Genomic DNA, 19661 nt, shown 5'->3' on the forward strand with positions numbered 1-19661 from the left:
AGGCCTGATGGTCTCCAGTGGGTTGGGACGGAGACCCAAGGAGGTGAGGATGTGTGTTTCTGTGTGTGTGGTTGTCCATGTGCTGGTTTGTCTTGTAAGCTGAGCTGTTGAAGCATGTTGAACTTACTGGGATTTGCAATGTCCTTGTTTTGACAGTGAGGTCCAGTATCCTGTCAACAGAGGGCCATGCACGTTGCGCTGCGGCCACGCAGGTAAGGCTCAGCGGCGTGAGATCAGAGGCCAGGATGTGGTTCAAATGTGCAGTAGAGGGAAAGCGATGCACCGCGCCTCATCCACGCCTGCCTCTGCATGCCCCTGCAGTGTGCACTGAGATTTAGCTTTACTTATTTTAGCTGGCTAAAAGCAAAAAAACAAATGCAAAGGTCAACAGCTGATTGGTCTGAGTGGCACCTCACAGTGAACATTAAGCTCGTTGACTAAGCCCAGCCCAATGAGTAATTGATTATAGTTGTAATCTTCCCTTTTACATCACTTGCAGTAGATATCCAACTATCACAAAGTATTCTGCTTTTTTCATGATCTCAGCTCTGATCCTTTTCCATTCTGTAAATGCCCTCAAGCAAAGTGATGAGTGCCCTGACAGCTTTGATGAAATGCAGTATGAAAGAATGAAATGGAAATAATTAGTTTGGATCTGAATCTGGAGCTTTATAGGCACTATAGGATTGCACATGTACTAAAGCTTGGCTACGCCGTGTTCATTTGGGTACGGGCTGGTGGGTTTAGTGGCCCGGTGAAAGCGAGAGCTCAGTGGCTGCTCTCTCTGCCCCAGTTAAACCGACGCCGGGAGCCCACGTGAGCAGCGGGCAGATACGCGCCATGATGGCACGTCACGCTTCAGATATTTGTTTTGACACACCAGGGTCCTCACGTGAAGTCATGGAACAATTTAGCTCGCCACATTCTCAAGGCATTTGGCGAAAGGCAAAGTCAGGCTGTACGTTTTTTTCATTGCATGAGATCCGCTCTTAAAATCAAACATGTGAGTTAAAAGTAATGAATACATTTCATATATCGTTAGCTTAAAGATATGGATAAATGCTTGCAACTTTAAGCTTCTGCCACGACAAGGTATATGTACGAATGCAAACTTGACCAAACCAACTTAAATATTGACAGTTTAATTAAAAATATTGTAACAAAATACAACTTGTGTCTAAATTGTGTTACCTTGATTCATGGGGTACCACTGCATAGGAACCACTGATGCATTGTGTGCTGTTTGCTGCAGCATTTCAAGAGCTTCCTCTGTGTATTGTGCCCTCTAGTGGTTGCCTGGTGCTCTGCCTGTGCCTGTCTGTGTTCACCCTGCTGCTACAAAGCCTCTGGGTGCCCCTTGAGATGACCAGGGATGAACCTGCTGGGAGGTCACCTGAGGAACAAGGTAAGCCTCAATGGTGTTTGTGCCACACGGCATGAATAAACAACATACATGAACACATAATCTCAGCCAGAAGTGGTGTCTTCACAGTAAGCATTGATTGGGGGAAATAGGGGCAGCAGTATTCTTTATTTTGGAGAGAATAACTGTATCTCTGGTTGATAAGACCTCATCTGACTGTGTTTCCAATGTTAGATGAAGCTTTGTACACAATTCACGGTGGGTCCTCCCATGTGGCTGACAGATACCCCTGTTAAACTCAATTGTCTGGTTAAACTGTTTCCCTAAAGGAGAGTATTTGAGGGGGCAGGAGACAGGGTTGTTTGGGCAACAGCTTTGTTGCTGGTTTACAAAGACGTGGCAACGTTAACAATCTCCTGCAGAGTATGTTTTTCCCTAAAATCAGCATTCTTTCTTTTGCACCCAAGGAATAAATTAGCATATTCTGGCACTGTGCCTCTCCCAGAAGTCTTCTTAAACATCATCAGGAGCATGGTACTAGATTCAGCGAGCTCCACTCTTTTGACAGGAAACTCTATTAATTATTGTGTTGGAAAATGTACCACACGGGGGAAGCTGTTGGTCAGCACACGCCGTTAATCCAGCTACAATTGACCGAATACTCAGTTTCAACCAGTCTCTGTGAAACATCACAAGATAAAATAAGGTCAAACTTTATTGTCCATTCACACAGCATCGCATGCTTCAAACAATTAACGGAATAACATAAAAACAACGCAGAAAATCTGCCATGTCACCCTCCAGCAACCATCAAACCATTACACAGACATCATTATAAAACATTAATATATATATATATACTCATATAATGTTTAATATATATGTCAAAATACATGGATAAAACATAACACATCAAATAATATAAAAATATATAAGATATACTATACTATAGTACTAATTATTTTAGGAAAAGGCTTCAATAGGATGATATTAATGACATACAACTGAATTGTTTCATTAAAATGGCAGATTTCTTCTATGAAAACTAAATATGTTGGCTCTGATATAAAGGAAGTTTATAGATTATTATCATTTCATTAAAACATATTATTGTGTTTTGAAAACACATAAGGGCCTTTGTGCTGCATACATTTCTGTCTCCATGAGATCTTACAATGTGCAGAAACAACTTATTAATATAATAATAATATTAGAAACATATTTTCTAATATGGATATGACAAGTAAGTAAGGCTTGCACACACATACCCATTCATACATAATTATGTTAGCTGTACATTTACGAGTTTTTAAATGACTTGGTCATATAGTTATCTCACACAACTGGCATTAAGTTGTTACAGGATCCCACCTCGTCCCTCCCATTCATCTTTCACTGCGTCTGTGCCCAAAGGGCCCCTGGGCATGTGCATAGTGATATGCTGACCGTCAGCTGAGCAAACAGTGATGAAGTGACATCACCAGTCTGGTGGATTTTTACTGTGTACCGCAGGTTATAGCTCTATCCCCAAGGAGATCCTTACTCTGACCTCAAAGCAACCCTAACACTACCAGCAACCCCTCCAATAAAACACTCAATATTCCTCATTCACAGGCAGCATAACTCTTTCAACAGTCCTCCCTGCCTCATACAGATGATTCCAGTCGAGACATCCTTGATATGCCATCTCAAATAGCTCATTCTAAGCCCCTCCAGCAGGTTATGGTCCATACAGTTATGGTATGTCTGGTAACTAGCTGTGTTACTGTGAACACCACTACTTCAGGTTAGCCAACACAACACAAGAGGTACTGGATAGTTTTCATTTAACTTTGTATGTAAAAAAACCCAACTGTTATAATATATACTGTAGTAGACACTGTAACCAACATTATAAGGCTTTATAGCAAAACATCTTTTTCTTTAAATACACTTTATTATTGGTTAAGGCTGGTTACAGACCTGGGGAAAGATAAATCTTACAGGTGAAAATGTGATCAAAGAAATATGAATGAAAAATACATATTACAAATTATATTCATATATTCAATTTTCGTTTTTTTCACCTCTTCAGGCCTCTGAAAGCTAAGAAAAACTGAACATGCTTACAACTCATTTCTGCATCAAGGTCATTCCTGTTAGAGAGATGTTGCATAGGTTTAAGGGGTCACAAGCCAAAAAGGTTGGAAACCGCCGGGTTAATGAATGCACAACATCTGATGGAAATCAATGTAAATGTGCTGTTTGTAAATAGCTTGAGGTCAGCAATTTTAGTTTAACCTCCAACCATGGAGGCGTCAGTGAAAACCTTCACAAAAAACATACAGTATGTGTGTGTGTGTGTGTGTGTGTGTGTGTGTGTGTGCGTGTGTGTGTGTGTGTGTGTGTGTGTGTTTGGGCTGGCTCTGAAACCACAAAGCAATGTGAGATGACCACAAAGCTCCAGCAACCCTCAGAAACATTTTGTTGTCAGAAATTATGACATCTTTATCCGCCATATAAATAGTCCCTCAGGAAACGGCACCTCTATAAATATGACTACATGCCATTACCCCCCCACATGCAACACAGAAAATACACATAGCCATAATGTTCTGCTTCGTTTGCAGCAGATCAGGTTAAGAAAATAGAATTACATAACCCTGCTGTTTCATGAGACACAGAACAAGATTTGCCATGACATCATACAAAGTATTACTACTTAAACGTCATGGTCGGGGGTAGAATATGATACCGTGTACGTAGATGACATACCATGTTGTATGTTCTTTATGTCACAGGTCAGCGTGGTCTTGGCTTTCGTAGGCTGGCGCTTCGCTTGGAGGCTTTGAGTACTCAGGTGCAGAGGCTGAGCAGAGAGAGCGGTCGGGTCACCCAGCTGACCAAAGATGATCTCAGTCTGTTGCTGCAAAGGTATCTGTATAGTTTGAACATGTAGAAACAACAGAATATAACTTATTGTATTTGTTCAGGCAGTGTGGTTACACGTGGGTTTATTTTCCAGCTTTAGACAGGATCAGCAAGGCTTAGCCCGCCTGGTGGAGAGGGAGCTGAAGAGAGTGTCTCAGAGGCTTGACCAGCTCAGCCGTCATCCACACCCTCGCCATCAGTCTCACACTCCGACACATGACCTCAGACCACACGCAGGTAAAGCCCAGACCTTCATCACATTTAATCTCTCTTAAATCATGTATGTTATTATATTCTCTGGGTTTTTTTGGGGGGGGGGGGGATTTAGGAGTTTTCTATGTTACTCTTATGGTGTGGATTTGTCATGTCATGCCCAAAAACAGAATTTGATTTTAGCAGATATGGAGGATCTGTGGGGTTTAGATCAGACTTACTGGGGCCCCAAAGTGAGATTTAGACCGAAAAGACGTGTATTAGGCTATGACATACAAACCTTTCCTAGTTTAGCTTTGATTTTACAATACTAGAAGCAGTTCATTGTCCAAAGACAAAACAGAGATTTTAGGGTTTGTTCCAGTTATAATATGCTTTAACATTCTCGCTACACCAAATAAATACACTCTCCCCTCCCAACATGTTGCCAGCCTCAATAACTGCTCTGTGGTTTGCTGCAGTGGTAGTGTGATACTCTGAGCCAAATGCATGGTTCATAGCCTCAATGGAGGTTAACCACACAGTGAAATTAACAAGCTGTGATAATGGAGGGTGTGAATAGGGGGGTTAAAGGGCAGTTGGTGCAGGTGGTTATGGGGAATGAAGTCCTTGAATAGAAGTTTAACAAGTCCCTCAGAGCCAGTGCCGATCAACTGGCCGTGGGGAGGAAAAAAAGTTTACATTTACACTACGACCCTCATGAGAGGTGTCAGGTGAGAGTCGGGTTATGCACCCGAGTTGGCACGCGAGGGTTCGTGTGTGTGTGTGTGTGTGTGTGTGTGTGTGTGTGTGTGTGTCTGTGTGGGTATGAGTGGCTACACGCTCTCCTCCCTTCCTGAAAAAGGGAATTCATAAAACTTGGGCCACACACACACCACACTGTCTATATGCGAGGGTCCACACATGCAGTATGTGCACACATACCACCCGCAAACACACAAACAACACACTTCCCAATCACCAGCCTGTTCGCCCCTTACCCTCCTCCATCTCACATTACCTCACACCCATAAAATACGACTGAATTACCCAGGAGTCCTTTCACCAACTTGTCTACTCATATTCTTGTTTTTGCAGAAGGGGCACTTTTTTTCCTCTTTTTGCTGTGCTCCTACAGCATATCACTGTTTTTAGGCTTTCACACCTTCACTTCGGGTTTTCTTATCTTTTTTTCTCTCTTTTCTGTTTTATTATGTTGTTTTACATAGCTAAGGACTGCGTATTTTGGCAGGAATTTGCATTGTAAAAGGATATGTTTGGTTGGAGGCAGGTGGGTCAGGTGTGTGTCAGTGTGTGTGTGTGTGTGTGTGTGTGTGTTCATTCCAGATGATTGACATTGGCTAGAGATGGTGGGGGGGGGGGGGCTTACTGGAAAGGGCCTCTGAGAACACACTGCCTCTACTCTAATGCCTCTTACACGCATGGCAGCACTATACATCGTGCTGATGGCTGCCATTCATTGTGAACATTTCAGTTGAGAGGTTGTATATCAGAGTTATTGTCCACTGTTCTTCATTAACTCCACAATGTGCTTTTTGTTACTAAAGCAAGGATTGTGGTATAATGATGCATTCAAAATGACCACATAAAGAGAAACTGTGTGACGGCTAATATCTCACCCACAGGACCCAACGAGAAGTGTGAGGTGCCAATGGATCGTGCGTATCCGGTATGTGCGGAGAAAGTGGAGGTGAGAAAGTGGAAATATATGTGGTAGCATGAACCTAATGACACTGTGTGCGCAACGTTATGGTTGCATTGAAGTGCTTACCTCGACTTAAAGTTTTATGTTTCGTATTTAGTTCACGGTATATGAGCTGATTATAGAAATACCATTTTAAAATAATGGGCGTTAGGATATAGCATGTATATAATGTATGTTATTTATACTGTACATCACCAGAAATGTGGCTCGTTATTTTGTCTGATTTAACATCTGTCTCTCTGGCAGTTCCTGCGGGCTCGTTGGCAGTCAGACCCCTGTTATGCCTTTTATGGGGTGGATGGTACCACCTGCTCCATATTGACATACCTTAGCCAAATAGAGGACTTTTGTCCCTTTCGTCTTGGAAGAAACCACTCTGCACTGCCATGGCACCAGAAAGCTCACTCTTACACAGAGAAGGTACGAACACAACAGGCTAATGCCATTGAGTGTCACTGTAGAACTATTCAGCTCATGATCTACTCTACTAAAACACGACTCTACTATCATTTCTATCTGACGTACACGTCGCACTGCCTCCTTGTTTAACACTGTGATTTTACACAGGCTGAGATACGTACAACTCTGAGCCCACTGTATGAGGTCATCAGCAACAGCAGCGGTCCTGCCGTGAACTTCATCCGGTCCAGAGTGGAAAGGATGTCCGAGCGGTGGATACAGGCTGCTCTGAGGATGAGGCAAAGCAGCAACAAGACAGTCTCGGCCCAGATGAGGGTATAAACACCAAGACTTTACATTTAGAGGTTTTCAAAAACATGCCCGCGTGACCATAATGTTTATGTAAAGGGTTTTTAGTGTACCGATTTTTAATATTACCAAAAATCTAGTTTTCAACTTACACTTATTCTAAACTCACTTCCATTATGAATGTATTATGAACTGTTGTCTCTACTAAACTGCCATGTTGGCATCCATTAAAGATGGATTCAGGACTTCATAACCTCCCATCCTCCAGGTGCTGCTTTATCCTGGGGCCCTGGCTGGCAGTGTTGGCCAGCGTTTTGAGGCCCTGGTGGATAGAGGGGGTCCTCTAGGGGAGCTGGTCCAGTGGGCCGACCTCAGCGCCTGTCTGACAATCCTGGGCCACAACTTAACCTTCAGCACCTCACAGCAACTGCTCCACAGGTTAGCTCCACTGTCCACTAGTTACTTTCACCTGACACAAAATATTATGTATACTTTGAAAGTACTGACTACATATATGAAAAAAGAAAAAAGGATTTTAATAGTTAATTGATTTGTAGAGAGTCAAAAGATCAATGCTGAAGAATTAGTAGTGTGACGTGTGTTTATTGTGACTGGTCCAGCCTGATAGGTGCTGCGCCAGGCCGAGGCAGTTGTCCAATCCAGAGGCCCCTGACCTTTGACCTCATCTACACGGACTACCACGGCCTTGCTCACCTTCATGGCGCCATGGGCCTGGCTTTCCTGCATTACCAGTACAACCACAATTTTCTAAATACATAATTATGTCTCTAGTATATCGATAAATCGGTTCCATATTCTCTAAATAATATTGCATCTTTATTTTACATTTACACAGTTTTAGAGTTTTTGCAATGAGCCACAAGTGTGTTTCATGGTCTTTGGGATAAAGATTAAAAAACCCTGACATTTACCTAATGGTTATTATAAATTAAATAGCCACATCGTACGCCTTCAAATAAAAGACAAATGTGACCAAAAGTTACACATTAAAGTGTTACATTAGCAGACAAACCATGTGTATAAATATAAGAAACACTTTGTGATTAACCTTTTTTTTTGTAGGTGTCGCTTCAGAATCCTGGACTCTTTTGGCACTGAACCAGCCTTTAACTTGGGGAGCTATGCGCGTAGTCATGGATATAAAACACTGTGGGGAAGCTGGGGACTGCAGCCTCTGCAGTACATGACCATGTTCCGTAAGTCTGTGTGTATGTATTTGTGTGTGTGTGTGTGTGCACGTCTGTAATCATGCAAACACGGTATGATGGCAGCTCAGCACAGTACATTGATTCAGATCTGCACTACCTACTACTCAACTCACATCTCCAGACATATTTATTACTTGCTGCCACAGCACTGATCCTTCACATGCACATCTCTAATTGTCTTCCCAGGGAGAGGATTAATAGCTAAGGTTAAATAAACTTGGTGCCCAGACAGAGCTTTCATTCCAACACCTCTCTATGTCATCTTTCCCACCCTGCTGGGAGATGGAGACAAGCTGGCCGCACTGGGCCGAGAGCCACTCTCCATGGCTCAGCCTGAAACCCTGTTTATTTGTCCTGCTGAAGGGGAGACAGGGATGGATGTAAGCTGATGGTTGGGAAAGCGGCAGAAAGAGAGAAACAAAGTCACAGGAAGTGGGGAGAAAAAGAAGAAGCTTGAGAAAAGAGCGGGCGGGTGTTTATGCTTCTGTTTTGAAAAGGGGAAGAGGAGGACAGACGATTGAAGGATACTAAACAGACAAGCAGACGAAGCGCAACTGTAAACAGGCAGCAAGAGCTCTGAAACCAAGAAACGATTCATTCCTTCACAGCTTCCCGTCAAACCTCCACATGTTGCATGACCTTGATCATATCAGTGTGCTGTTGAATGTCTTTGCTAATCTGATAGGTGATCCTAGACAGGTGTTATAGACAAGTGGGGAAAAAAATGGATGAAAATGAGCCAGGAGGAAAATTGATGTGCTGCTGTGAATGAGAGAAGATTTGGCAAAAGTCTTTTAAACAAGTATACCTTGAGACAGGAGAGAATCACACACACACACACACACATACACACACACACACACACACACACACACACACACCTTTGCAGGCAGCACATTCCTATTAAAGTAAATACTCATCTTTCACACCTTCTTTAGTGTGTCGGAGGCCGGGCCGGGTGGCATCTGCCTATCTAAACAACCAGAGGTTAACCTCTCATTTTCTTTAACAGCTGATTTATACCGCTCAGCATGTTTTTCCTGTCGCACACAATTTTAACATCAACCGTTACCTGTAATATTTCTGGACTGTGTTGTCAGTAACTCTTGTCCAAGAGTAACATTTGATTTGAGGTGCTCTGTGATCTGCCCTCTAGCTCATACTCCTGATAACTCCTTCCTGGGCTTTGTGAGTGAGGAGGCAGCGAGGGAGGAGGTGAGGGAGGAAGAGCTGGAGCCGGACCGCTACAGGAAAGACAGGATAGCAGTCGTTTACGGCAAACAAGACTATATGTGGCAGGTAAAATGACCAAGAGAGACAAGTATATGTATGTCGAAAGGCTGCAAGAAACATGTCAAGAAGCCCGTTTTACATGATAGGGAAGATTTCATAAAAGACAGCTTAGTGCTTTTGTTCACCCTGGTCTTAAGATACTCTGTGTCCTGTGTGTTTCTGTATGTGTGTGTTTATATGCCAGGGTAAATCTGAGTATGTGGAGGTGATCAGTGAAGAGATGGAGACCCACGCTACAGTCTACCAGCCTCCAGGACTCGCCTCTAATCTGCCCGGCTTCATCAGAAACCACGGCCTGCTGACTCAGGAACAATTCCTACGACTTCTACGCAAAGCCAAGGTCAGATAAGAGCCAGAGAATCTTTTAAGTGCATCTAATGTTTCTTAAGTCGATTTGTGACACAATCATATTGGACTGAATTGTGGCCCCATATGGGTCACTGCCCTTACTCGTTTATCCTGCCTGCCTTGTTTATATTCTTTGACAGATCCTCATTAAGATGCAAAATGACACGTCTTCCCTTTCAGGTGTTTGTAGGTCTTGGGTTCCCCTATGAGGGACCAGCACCCATTGAGGCAATAGCCCTGGGCTGTGTCTTCCTGCAGCCACGATTTCACCCACCACACTCATCAGACAACAATGATTTCTACAAAGGGAAGCCCACCACAAGACAGGTCGATAACACTGCAAACTTAAATAATAATGACAGTTTGAATTGAATCAATTCTTAGATCTAAAGACAGTAAATAACTTTGGATGACAGATCTCCTCCCAGCACCCTTATGCTGAGGAATTCATCGGAAAACCTCACGTGTGGACCGTAGACGTGACCAACAAGACTGATGTACGGGAGGCAGCCAGAGCTATTCTACGCACAGAGGTATATATGTGTGTATATATAGACACACGTTATAATCCTGTCAATTTCTGTTTCAGTACTGCTGAATAAATGCATGCGTATATGTTTTTGGCAGGTGAAGCCTTTCACTCCCCGAGAGTTCACTTGTGAGGGGATGCTGGAGAGGGTTCGTGGCTATATCGCTCACCAGGTACAGAGACGTAGCCATAGACCTGTTGCAGTATTTTTGGTTCTCCCTCTACCCAATTAGACTCCTGATGTAACACGATCTTAATCTCTAAAATGGATGAATTTCAAGAGACATTTTTTTGTGATTTATTTACAGGCTTTTCCACCCGTTCTTTAGAGAAACCATTCAGTTGTTTTTTTGGTTCAAACTCTCCCTATTGTCAACTTTCTTTCTCTTAAATCCCTCCAGAAATTTTGTAGCACATCTGTCCCTACTTGGCCACCAGAAAGTGCTTTAAGGGTGCACCTGGGTCCCCTGGGTCAGTCATGCGTAAGTGTGTGTCGACGGTCCTCCCTCGTGTGTGAGCCAGCTCTGTTTCACCACCTAAACAGTCCTGCTGCGTTCGCCAGGTGAGAAATCAGCAGCTACACACTGTACAGTTATTGGGGGGGTGAAAGGCAGTTTTACAAGTTCGGAGTTGTGAAATTACCAATGAAAGGGCCTTTATATTGTCTGTGAACTTACTGTATAATACATGCCGTTTTTGCACTTTCATTTCCCATTTTGTAGACTCAGTATCGGCTGCTCCAGCATGGGGAAGGAAGTCAACCACCTGTTTCCTTCCTACAGCCCTTGGGGCCGACTGTGTGGCCTTCAACAGGAGCCTCTGCTGTTCAGTTGCGCCGGCTCCGACCCCTCTCACCGCAGACTGTGTCCCTGCAGAGCTCACCTACCTGGACAAGTGGCGCTGTGCCCCGACTGCCTCTAAACTACTCAGGAAATAGCGGGAGGGGAAGAGGAAAAAGGTAATATGATAAAGACAGCACCAAAGAGCCATTTGCAATACAAACTGTACAGGTGAAGAATAGTTCTTGACCAAAGAGAGCCAGCTATCCCGCCAATGCTACTGAAAGCTTTGTGGTCTTGTTTGTGGATCTCAAGCCGAGGTTGAAAGATAGTTGATAGATCTGGATTTTATTTTTAGAGTTGAAAATCAACCATTTTCAGTGTCCCAGTAATCTGAATCATCTCAGATTAGCGTCACTGGCATTCATTATGTGGTGTCAAGTGGGTAAAGTTGACTTACTGTATGTGAAAATTCAAATATGGCAGGGTGCGCCCGCTTTCTAGATTTGTCCATCCTCATTGTTATGGACAAGAATTTTGTTTACGACAGTCATTACTCAGGAACAAAAAAAAAGAATGATTGTCATTTCATAAGTGTTGATGATTAATTCAAGGCCTGGTGGCTCGTGGTGCACAATAAAACCCTTCTTGTTTTTGTAGCTTTCCCATGATCCCTTAAGCAAACAGTCTTGACGTATGAAGGCAAGACACACTTTAGGGGATGTGTTTAGGTGTATTTAAATGTATATAAATGTGAAGTGGCACTTATGAATCTAAAGCCATGTAATTCTCTTCTCCTGCTCCAGATTAAACACAGTTCAGTGTACTTTGATGTTATGCTGAATAAGTGTCTAATCATTAATTTGCTTACAGTAATGTATCACGCTGGTCAGCGTTGCATGGGATTACCACTCATGTAACCCCGCAATGCTTTGCTGGCTGCAAATATTAGCCTGGGCCTCGGAGGAGAGCGGGTGACAGCCTAAGTGATGAGGCTCATTATCCGAGTGAATCATGGATAACCTCTGGATGCCTTTGGGAGGTCACAGCCATATCACCATGATTATACTGACATATAAACCATTGGTTCCCAACCATCTTTGACTTAGGAAACCCCCCTCAGCTCTGTTTAAATCCATGCCCCCCCACCAGCAAAGGCAGAACCTGATTGTTTGTCTTTCAAACACATATTCTGCGTCATTAGGACCAGGGAAAAAGTCACTGAAGGCAGGATTAAATATGTTTTCTCTAGTTATTTCACTAGAAATGATGATTTTGATCATAACAGATGACTCAGTTCTTGCTTTTGCGCCAGTATTATTCCTAGACTGCCTCATAACCTACATATATTTAAAGCCTCCCCCAAGAACAAAACTGGAAACTTAACATACAGTACACAGAGTGATTTGGCTGCATGACACATGCAAAGGGAGGTTTTAAGCTTTAAAGTTTCCATTTTAGAAACCTCAAATATTCACACAGACTTCTCCCATCATCCCTTCCTGCAAAACAGCTTGTGAAAGAAACAAATGATAATAAGTAAAGGCTAAACTACAGCCTACTGTCAGTGTTGTAAGTGATGGGGTGCTGGATTTACACGGCGCAGCTGTTTGCAAAGATGGATCCAACAATGGCAACACGTTGCTATATTGAACCGGGTCAATGTGAGGTTTTTCTTGGAAAGGACGCACTCGTGAATGTTAATTGGCAGAGCAAGAGACCTTTTCCGCCCCGATACACTTCATGTGACCAGAACATATTGTGACTCAGGGATTAGACTGCTCAGGGCTGCGACAACAGGACTGATTGACCGGTAAATGCATGTGAAACGGTCCACGAAAACAACATTTGTGATGACTGTGGTGGACTCCAGTGAATTAATTTGGACCTGTCAAATGTGACTTTTGTTTAATTAGCTGAGCGGTCCAAAGATGACGGAAATTAACTTGTGTTCATGTCAAAACGTTGTTTGGATTAAAGGAAAATAAAAGTTGCTTTTGACTCAGAGGGAAGTCTCTGAAGCTAATTTTTGGAAAGTGATGTGTAATTTCTGGATGAGTCATGTTAAATATCAGTTACATGTGTTATGGCATATAAAAGCTGTCTCTCACCTCCCCGGGGGCTGATAGCAGAGGGTTCAAACTAAGGGTTTAAAAACAGCACCAAGGAGATATGGAGCAAACGCGTCGATGCGGACAGACTAAGGTTGCATTGTTCCACACAGCTGCTACTGACATCATATTGAATGAGACTTGTCAGAACGCCATTTGACAGATAGATTGATAGAAATAGTTCTTAACATATTGTAATTTCATTTAAATGAAAGAATTCACAGCCACTTGGCTCACTTAGTCACAGTAGTGCTTTGAGCTAAACGTTAACTCTAGCATGGACACATGCTCACAACCACAATGCTAATATACTGACAATTAGCAGGCATATTGTTCACAGTGTTCACCGTCTTAATTTAGCATGTTAGCATGCTAACATTTAGAAGCACAAAGTGCAGCTGAAGTTGATGAGAATTAGACGAGTATGTTGACCTGGGATTTCGGTTCATCCCAAGGGGGACATGAATGTCTACACAAACGTTCACCTTAATCCCTCCAACAGTTGCTCAGTTATTTCAGTCTGGACCAAAGTGATGGACCAAGTGACAGATGGACATTGCCATCCATGGAGCAATGCCACTGGCAGGGTTAAACATACTGTACTGTACTTGCATGTGCCTGCTGCATGCCACCTCACCACGTTGAAATAACGATTAGATGGTTAGAAAATAAGGGATGATTGATGGAGGAGAAAAACAATCGAAACCCTTGAGAGACCAAGAGAGGAAACATGAACCTGTGTCAGGGTCAGCCAGACATCGTGGAGCGTTCAAGCTCCAGCAGAGGTTCAATAATGTTTGTCTGAGTGCTTTTTAAAATGACATGAGAGACAGGAACTCCTTTGGCCACATAGTGACTCTTTCTCCTATACCTTTTAACTGTGCAATGTGGTGGCAAACCAAATTTCACTGCCAAGAAAAATGAGAGATCTTATAGAAGAAAGCAATACACGAGAGTTTCACTTAAAATCAAACTTTCAACCTGTGTCATGTCTGTCGTTTTATATGAAAGATAAAGATTTATTCAGAGAAAAATCATGCTATAGAGAAAGGAGATAGCCGTTTACATGTCTTTTCAGACTTTATTGCTATTTCACATGTGTAGTTTTTAAAAAAGCACAAAAATCGTTCACATTTAGTCCAAATGATTGCCCTTTGTCAGGTTCAACTTCAAGTTACATAGTAGAGGAATATTATAGACATAACTCATCTGTGTCTGCTTCTCATGAGGGATACTGGAAAATTAAGTAACCACCAACATTCGTAGTTATTGCTGTATTTTATTTTCACAACTGTTTACTATCAATCACACTGTTATACTGGATCTTCAAGTTTTTCCCAATTTACGTCAGATCGAGTGAATCCCCCCTTTTCTCATTTTATTTGGTCTCCTGCCGGCTTTTTTTCATTCCGAGACGCTTTTCTTCACATGCCTTTTACTATTACTCATGTCTCCCCTCTCTTCCTGCATCTTTATCCATGCTATGATGAGTTCATAGCAAAAAGTATGTTGTAAAATATTGGAGACAAGAAAAAGGGATAATCTGGTATTAACAATTCCTTTCGCCAATGTCTGATGTGATGCATCTGCAAGTACAGATGGATAGGAACAGTGACAAATTGTCTTAAAATATAAGGGACATATTAGTTTAGTTCTCTGCATATCGTTGGATAAAATGGCAAATGTAACTGAAAAGGGCCAAATGTTTTTTAATACATTATTTTTATAGTCCATATGTCTAGGAACCTCTTTGCCTCTCCAGCTTTGTTGATTTGCAACAGCAGGTTGTTCCCTAAAGGGGGCAGTGTGGTCAAGCTAAACCAGCTGGCATTGGACTAAGTCACAGCATGAGCCAAACCTCAGCAACATGTTTAACTTGACAGAGATGAGAAAAGAGAAAGATTTAAAAAAAAAAAATAAACATCCAAGGAAAAAGTGATTTTTGCTTGTCAGGCAGTACATGTGTGAGAACAAATGGAGACACTTTCAGTCTTCTCTACAGGTAGCTCTCAGTTAGTCCAACCACCACACTTGCGCATGTTGGGGGAGAGAGAGAGAGAGAGAGCAGCTCAACTACCATAAGAAAGCAGCTGCTTTTATTGAAACCCGTTATTGGCGTGCTAAGATTACACTGAACAACAACAACCCTTCTTCTGGGAAGCCAATAAAATGCCGGCAACAAACACTTGGCTTGCATACAGCGCTGTTAGAAGCCACAGAGGTTGGCCTTAATGATACTTGGTAACTATTACAGACTATTAAACTGAAAGAATAAAAGAGGAAAAGAACGGGGGAGAGAGAGCGAGAGAAAAGGGAGAGGAGCAACAGGGATTCGATACTCATTGACTCATTGTTGGGCAACCTTACAGCGATGCTCTACTCTGGTGTGCATGTGTACAGACTGTGTGGACGGTAGTTTGATTGTTGAATGAAAAAGTGTGTTTCTGTGTCTGCCTAGAGACAGATGAAATAGTTCTCTGCCTGATCTGCTGTTACATCCATCAGCAACACACAACACAGGCCAGGGAGCTGTTGTGTATGCTTGAGTGGTTAGGACCGGGCATGGGCCTTTCCGTGATTCCCCCCAAACGTCTCGTGTCAGTATTCCAGCAATCTCACCACACCTGAGTAACTCTGCGGCAGACGTGATCCGGTCCACTTCTCGGTTGCCTCTAAGTGTATCTGTGTGTGTGTGTGTGTGTGTGTGTGTGTGTATGTCCACATAGCTGCTAATCCCATTGTCTTTATGTATGTATTCAACTGAAAGAATTTTATGACCTCGAGGGGACAGGAGAGGTCACCGGCGCAGAGTGAGTTCTTAGAAACAGCAGCCGCAAGAGAAAACATATCTGAAGTAATTTATGAATGTGCTGCAAAATTACAGCAGAAAGCGCTCGAAAAAAATGTAGCAGGTTCCATTTCTCTTTAGCTAACCGATTTTGCAAAGAAAGCGTGGGAGAGGAAGTGAAATCTTGTCTCGTTTTGAGCAGAACTGATCCGTCCCTTCTTCTTAGGCAACGGAGGACAAAGTTGTGAAGAAACACAGAGCTAAGAGAGCCCTCGTCATCTTTCATCCCACACCTCCGAATTACCTTCATTTTCTGGGGGCCCATAAATTGGCTCTTATTGTCCCATAAATGGCTCCTTTTCGGGTGGGATTTATAGTGAGGGGTGGCAATGGGGTGCACAGGGGGGAGTTCAAAACCCACCTTTTGATGTTCCCTCTGCTTAACAGGCAGTGCAGACGTGCCTGCCCATATGCTGCATGGTGCCTTTGCCACACACTGCTGGCGTGCAACTCTCTCACACGCACATGCACATTAAAAGATATTAAACTGCTTTTCTGCTTTCATTCAGAGTCATGGGATGTAACAGCCAAGCAGGGTGGTTCGCGTTAAGCTGTGCCACTTCCTCAGCTGTAATTAAAGCCGCCCATGCAGGGGGTCTCTAACAGTCTTGTTTTGCTACACCCCTGATCCTGACCTTTTTAAAAGGAGACGGTGAAGCTTTTTTTTTTTTTCTAACACTGAAGAATAGCTTGAAATAATATAGTCTGGAGGTTATTTCTGGGTGACGATGTGTTTTTCCATGTAGTTTTAATAATATACGTCTTTCAACTTGTTAAAAATCAACCAAAATATTTCAGTTCTGATGTCACAAATAGAAAAGTCTACTCTCACTTTGGCACCACAGTTTACACAGATCACAGATGTGGTATATAAAAGCACACTGCGTCATCAAAACACTCTACAGAAGGGTGACACATTAAAAGGTGAAACCTACATAAGCAAATATGGGTGTCTTAATTAATTGCTGGCCAGTTTGCGGGAACAAACATGGTAATGGTGGAATCCCTCACTATTAATGTGATGAGCACGTGCTGTTGGCGTGGTGTAAGATAAGATGCCAAACTTCAGGTCCACTATGCTTCAAGCTATGTTTGTAAAGTAAAGAACAAACTCATTTATTACCACAGTGTCAGCTAGCTAGCTTAGCTGTTGAACTTTGTTATAAATGTTTTTTCCACCAGCATATACTGTAGGTCTAAAAGCAGACAGCTGGAGTGAGAAGGCAGTCAGAACTGGACCACAGTTAAGCCAACAGACACGGCAACATAACCTGGCAGAAGGTGATTGATACGTGTCCTTTAGAGTGTGCATTCAGAAACTATTCAGACCCCTTCACTTTTCACATTTTGTTATGTTGTAACTGAAACTAAAACCATTTGAATTATATTTCCCCCCTCAATCTTCCCTCAATAACCCACAATGACAAAGTGAAAACGGGATTTTAGATTTTGTTAGCAAATTTATTCAAAAGTAAAAACAGTAATATCACATTGAAACAAGTATTTAGACCCTTAACTCAACTTTGGCAGTAATTACAGCCCGGAGTCTTTTTGGGTATATAATATAAGTCCACACATGGATTAGGGGATTTTCTGCCATTTTGTCTCTGCAGTTTCTCCTGTCTCCACACAGGATCTCAGCCACAGTGACCATCGGGTTTCCTGGTCACCTGTCTGACAAAGGCTCAGTCTGTCCAGGCGGCCTGCTCTAAGAAGACTCCTGGTTGTTACAAACTTCTTCCGTTTAAGAATTATGGAGGCCACTATGCTCTCGGGAAACCTTCAATGTAGCAGAATGTTTTGTAGCCTTCCTCTTCCTCCATCCGTGCCTCGCCACAATCCTGTCTCTGAGCTCTGCAGGCACTTCTTTCAACCTCATGGCTTGGCTTTTTTTCCTCTGCTATACATTGTCAGCTGTGAGACATTATATAGACAGGCGTGTGCCTTTCCAAATCACGTCCAATCAATTGAATTTACAACAGGTGGACTCCAATCAAGGTGTAGAAACGTCTCAAAGATGATCAAGAGAAGTGGGAGGCACCTTAGCAAAAGTGTCATAGCAAAGGGTCTGCATAGTTGTCAATGTGATATTTCATTTTTCTGAAATCCCCATTTTAGCAAACGGTTGCGTCTAGATACCTTTTTGAATGCACATGAGCTGAGGTCTCAATAGTGACCACTAGTGGGCGGATTGAGAATGGCAGAAGTTAGTGAGACGAACCAGAGACAGAAGTGAGAAGAGAGGATGACAGAAAAGTTGTTGTAGACAGCGAGACAATATGTTGGCAACAATGTATCCTTGTTATCTATCCAGGTTTTATTTTTATTTATGAGATAATCATCACTCTGTTGACATTTTGTCTCTCAGTGTTCTCTCTTCATGTCTCTCGTCCTTTCTTTTTCCCCTCCTTTATCTCACCCGCAAACACCTTCGCTCTCTTTTCACTCTGCCTTTTGAATCTTCCTAAACTTTTCTGCCCACTTCTCTCTCTCTCTCTCTCTCTCTCTCTCTCTCTCTCTCTCTCTCTCTCTCTCTCTCTCTCTCTCTCTCTCTCTCTCTCTCTCTCTCTCTCTCTCTCTCTCTCAGAGGCAGATGAGCCAGGTGATAGTGACAGCCAGCTGTATGCCAGTTACCACAGTGATGACAGCTGCCAGCCCAGGTGCACAGGCAGGTGGGGAAGGCTAGGAATGTGTATGTGAGAGGGAAAGAGAGAGGGAAATGTCTGTGACACTGGTATCTGTGTGTATGCATGCTTCTGTATGTGTGACAGAGATTGGGGGGGGGAGGTGCGTGGGGGCTAGTGAGGACACAGGTGTGTTAGTGATGGTGGGAGCGTGGGAGAAGGCTGGGAGAGGAGAGGACAGAGAGGAGTAGTGGTTGGGGGATAAACTGACCTTTGACTCTTTTCATCGTCTGGGCAGTTCCCAAGATCCATGTGCGGAGACTCGGATGTGTCTCAATGTCTGCTCATTGTCTAGACGTTTGTCCGTCAGTGTCTCAGCGTGTGTAATTGAGTCAAGACATGAAATCATAGCAGGAAACACGCGACATGCCTAGTTAGCGCTCGGATGACATCCGCTTGTTAAATTGGAGCCTGTCAAATAAAACAAGGTTATGAGATGAACTGGAAAGATAATGAGTGAAATTCAGACCATTCAAACAGCGTTTGGAAGGTTTTTTTCCTTTGCCATTTCATTGATGGTTCAAGCGCTATTGAGTCATCACAGCGAAGCACATTCCTCCTGCGGTGCACCTGTGAGGCACGCACAGATGATACAAGTGCCATCCCTTCAAACAGCCCGTTTCTTTTTCCTTCCTTTCTTTCTTTTTCTGTCTCTTCTGGGAACATTCCAATCTGCTCCTCTCGTGCACCTTCTCCTCTTCTCCTCCTCCCCCTCTCCTCCCCTCCCAACCCCGTTCCCTCTCCTGAGAGCGGGAGGCCGCGGTGCCATCACTCACCACTTGGTGATAACTGGCACAAAGGGGGCCTTGGTGGCCCCCTGGCTGCGGCCGCTCAGGGTGCACCGCCACTGGGGAGAGAGTGGAGGAAAGTCCCCCACCTTTGCCGATTCCCTGCAGGCCTCCATCGTCCCCCACCTCCTCAGATGATGAAAACTCTGTCAG

General features: G+C 43.2%; 1 protein-coding gene across 2 annotated transcripts; it reads left to right on the forward strand.

Moving 5' to 3' along the window:
• The first annotated feature begins 160 nt into the window (after nt 1-160).
• LOC142951347 (alpha-1,6-mannosylglycoprotein 6-beta-N-acetylglucosaminyltransferase B-like) lies at nt 161-18707 on the forward strand. 2 transcript variants are annotated; one of them, XM_076092845.1, is made up of 18 exons: nt 161-212; nt 1290-1405; nt 4144-4276; nt 4368-4510; nt 6112-6176; nt 6438-6611; nt 6759-6926; nt 7168-7337; nt 7520-7651; nt 7983-8116; nt 9285-9427; nt 9606-9761; nt 9950-10096; nt 10186-10302; nt 10397-10471; nt 10700-10860; nt 11021-11256; nt 18624-18707. In XM_076092845.1, exons 1-17 carry the CDS (start codon nt 187-189, stop codon nt 11217-11219), a joined length of 2259 nt encoding a protein of 752 aa, XP_075948960.1. In that variant the 5' UTR covers nt 161-186; the 3' UTR covers nt 11220-11256; nt 18624-18707. The 2 variants fall into 2 exon arrangements, with proteins under 2 accessions (XP_075948960.1, XP_075948959.1); XM_076092844.1 differs by lacking the exon at nt 18624-18707 and having other exon boundaries at nt 11021-13084.
• The last annotated feature ends 954 nt before the right edge of the window (nt 18708-19661 follow it).

Source organism: Anarhichas minor, unplaced genomic scaffold (assembly GCF_050575085.1).
Source record: "Anarhichas minor isolate MPS153535 unplaced genomic scaffold, ASM5057508v1 ptg000017l, whole genome shotgun sequence".
NCBI classification, from domain to species: domain Eukaryota; kingdom Metazoa; phylum Chordata; class Actinopteri; order Perciformes; family Anarhichadidae; genus Anarhichas; species Anarhichas minor.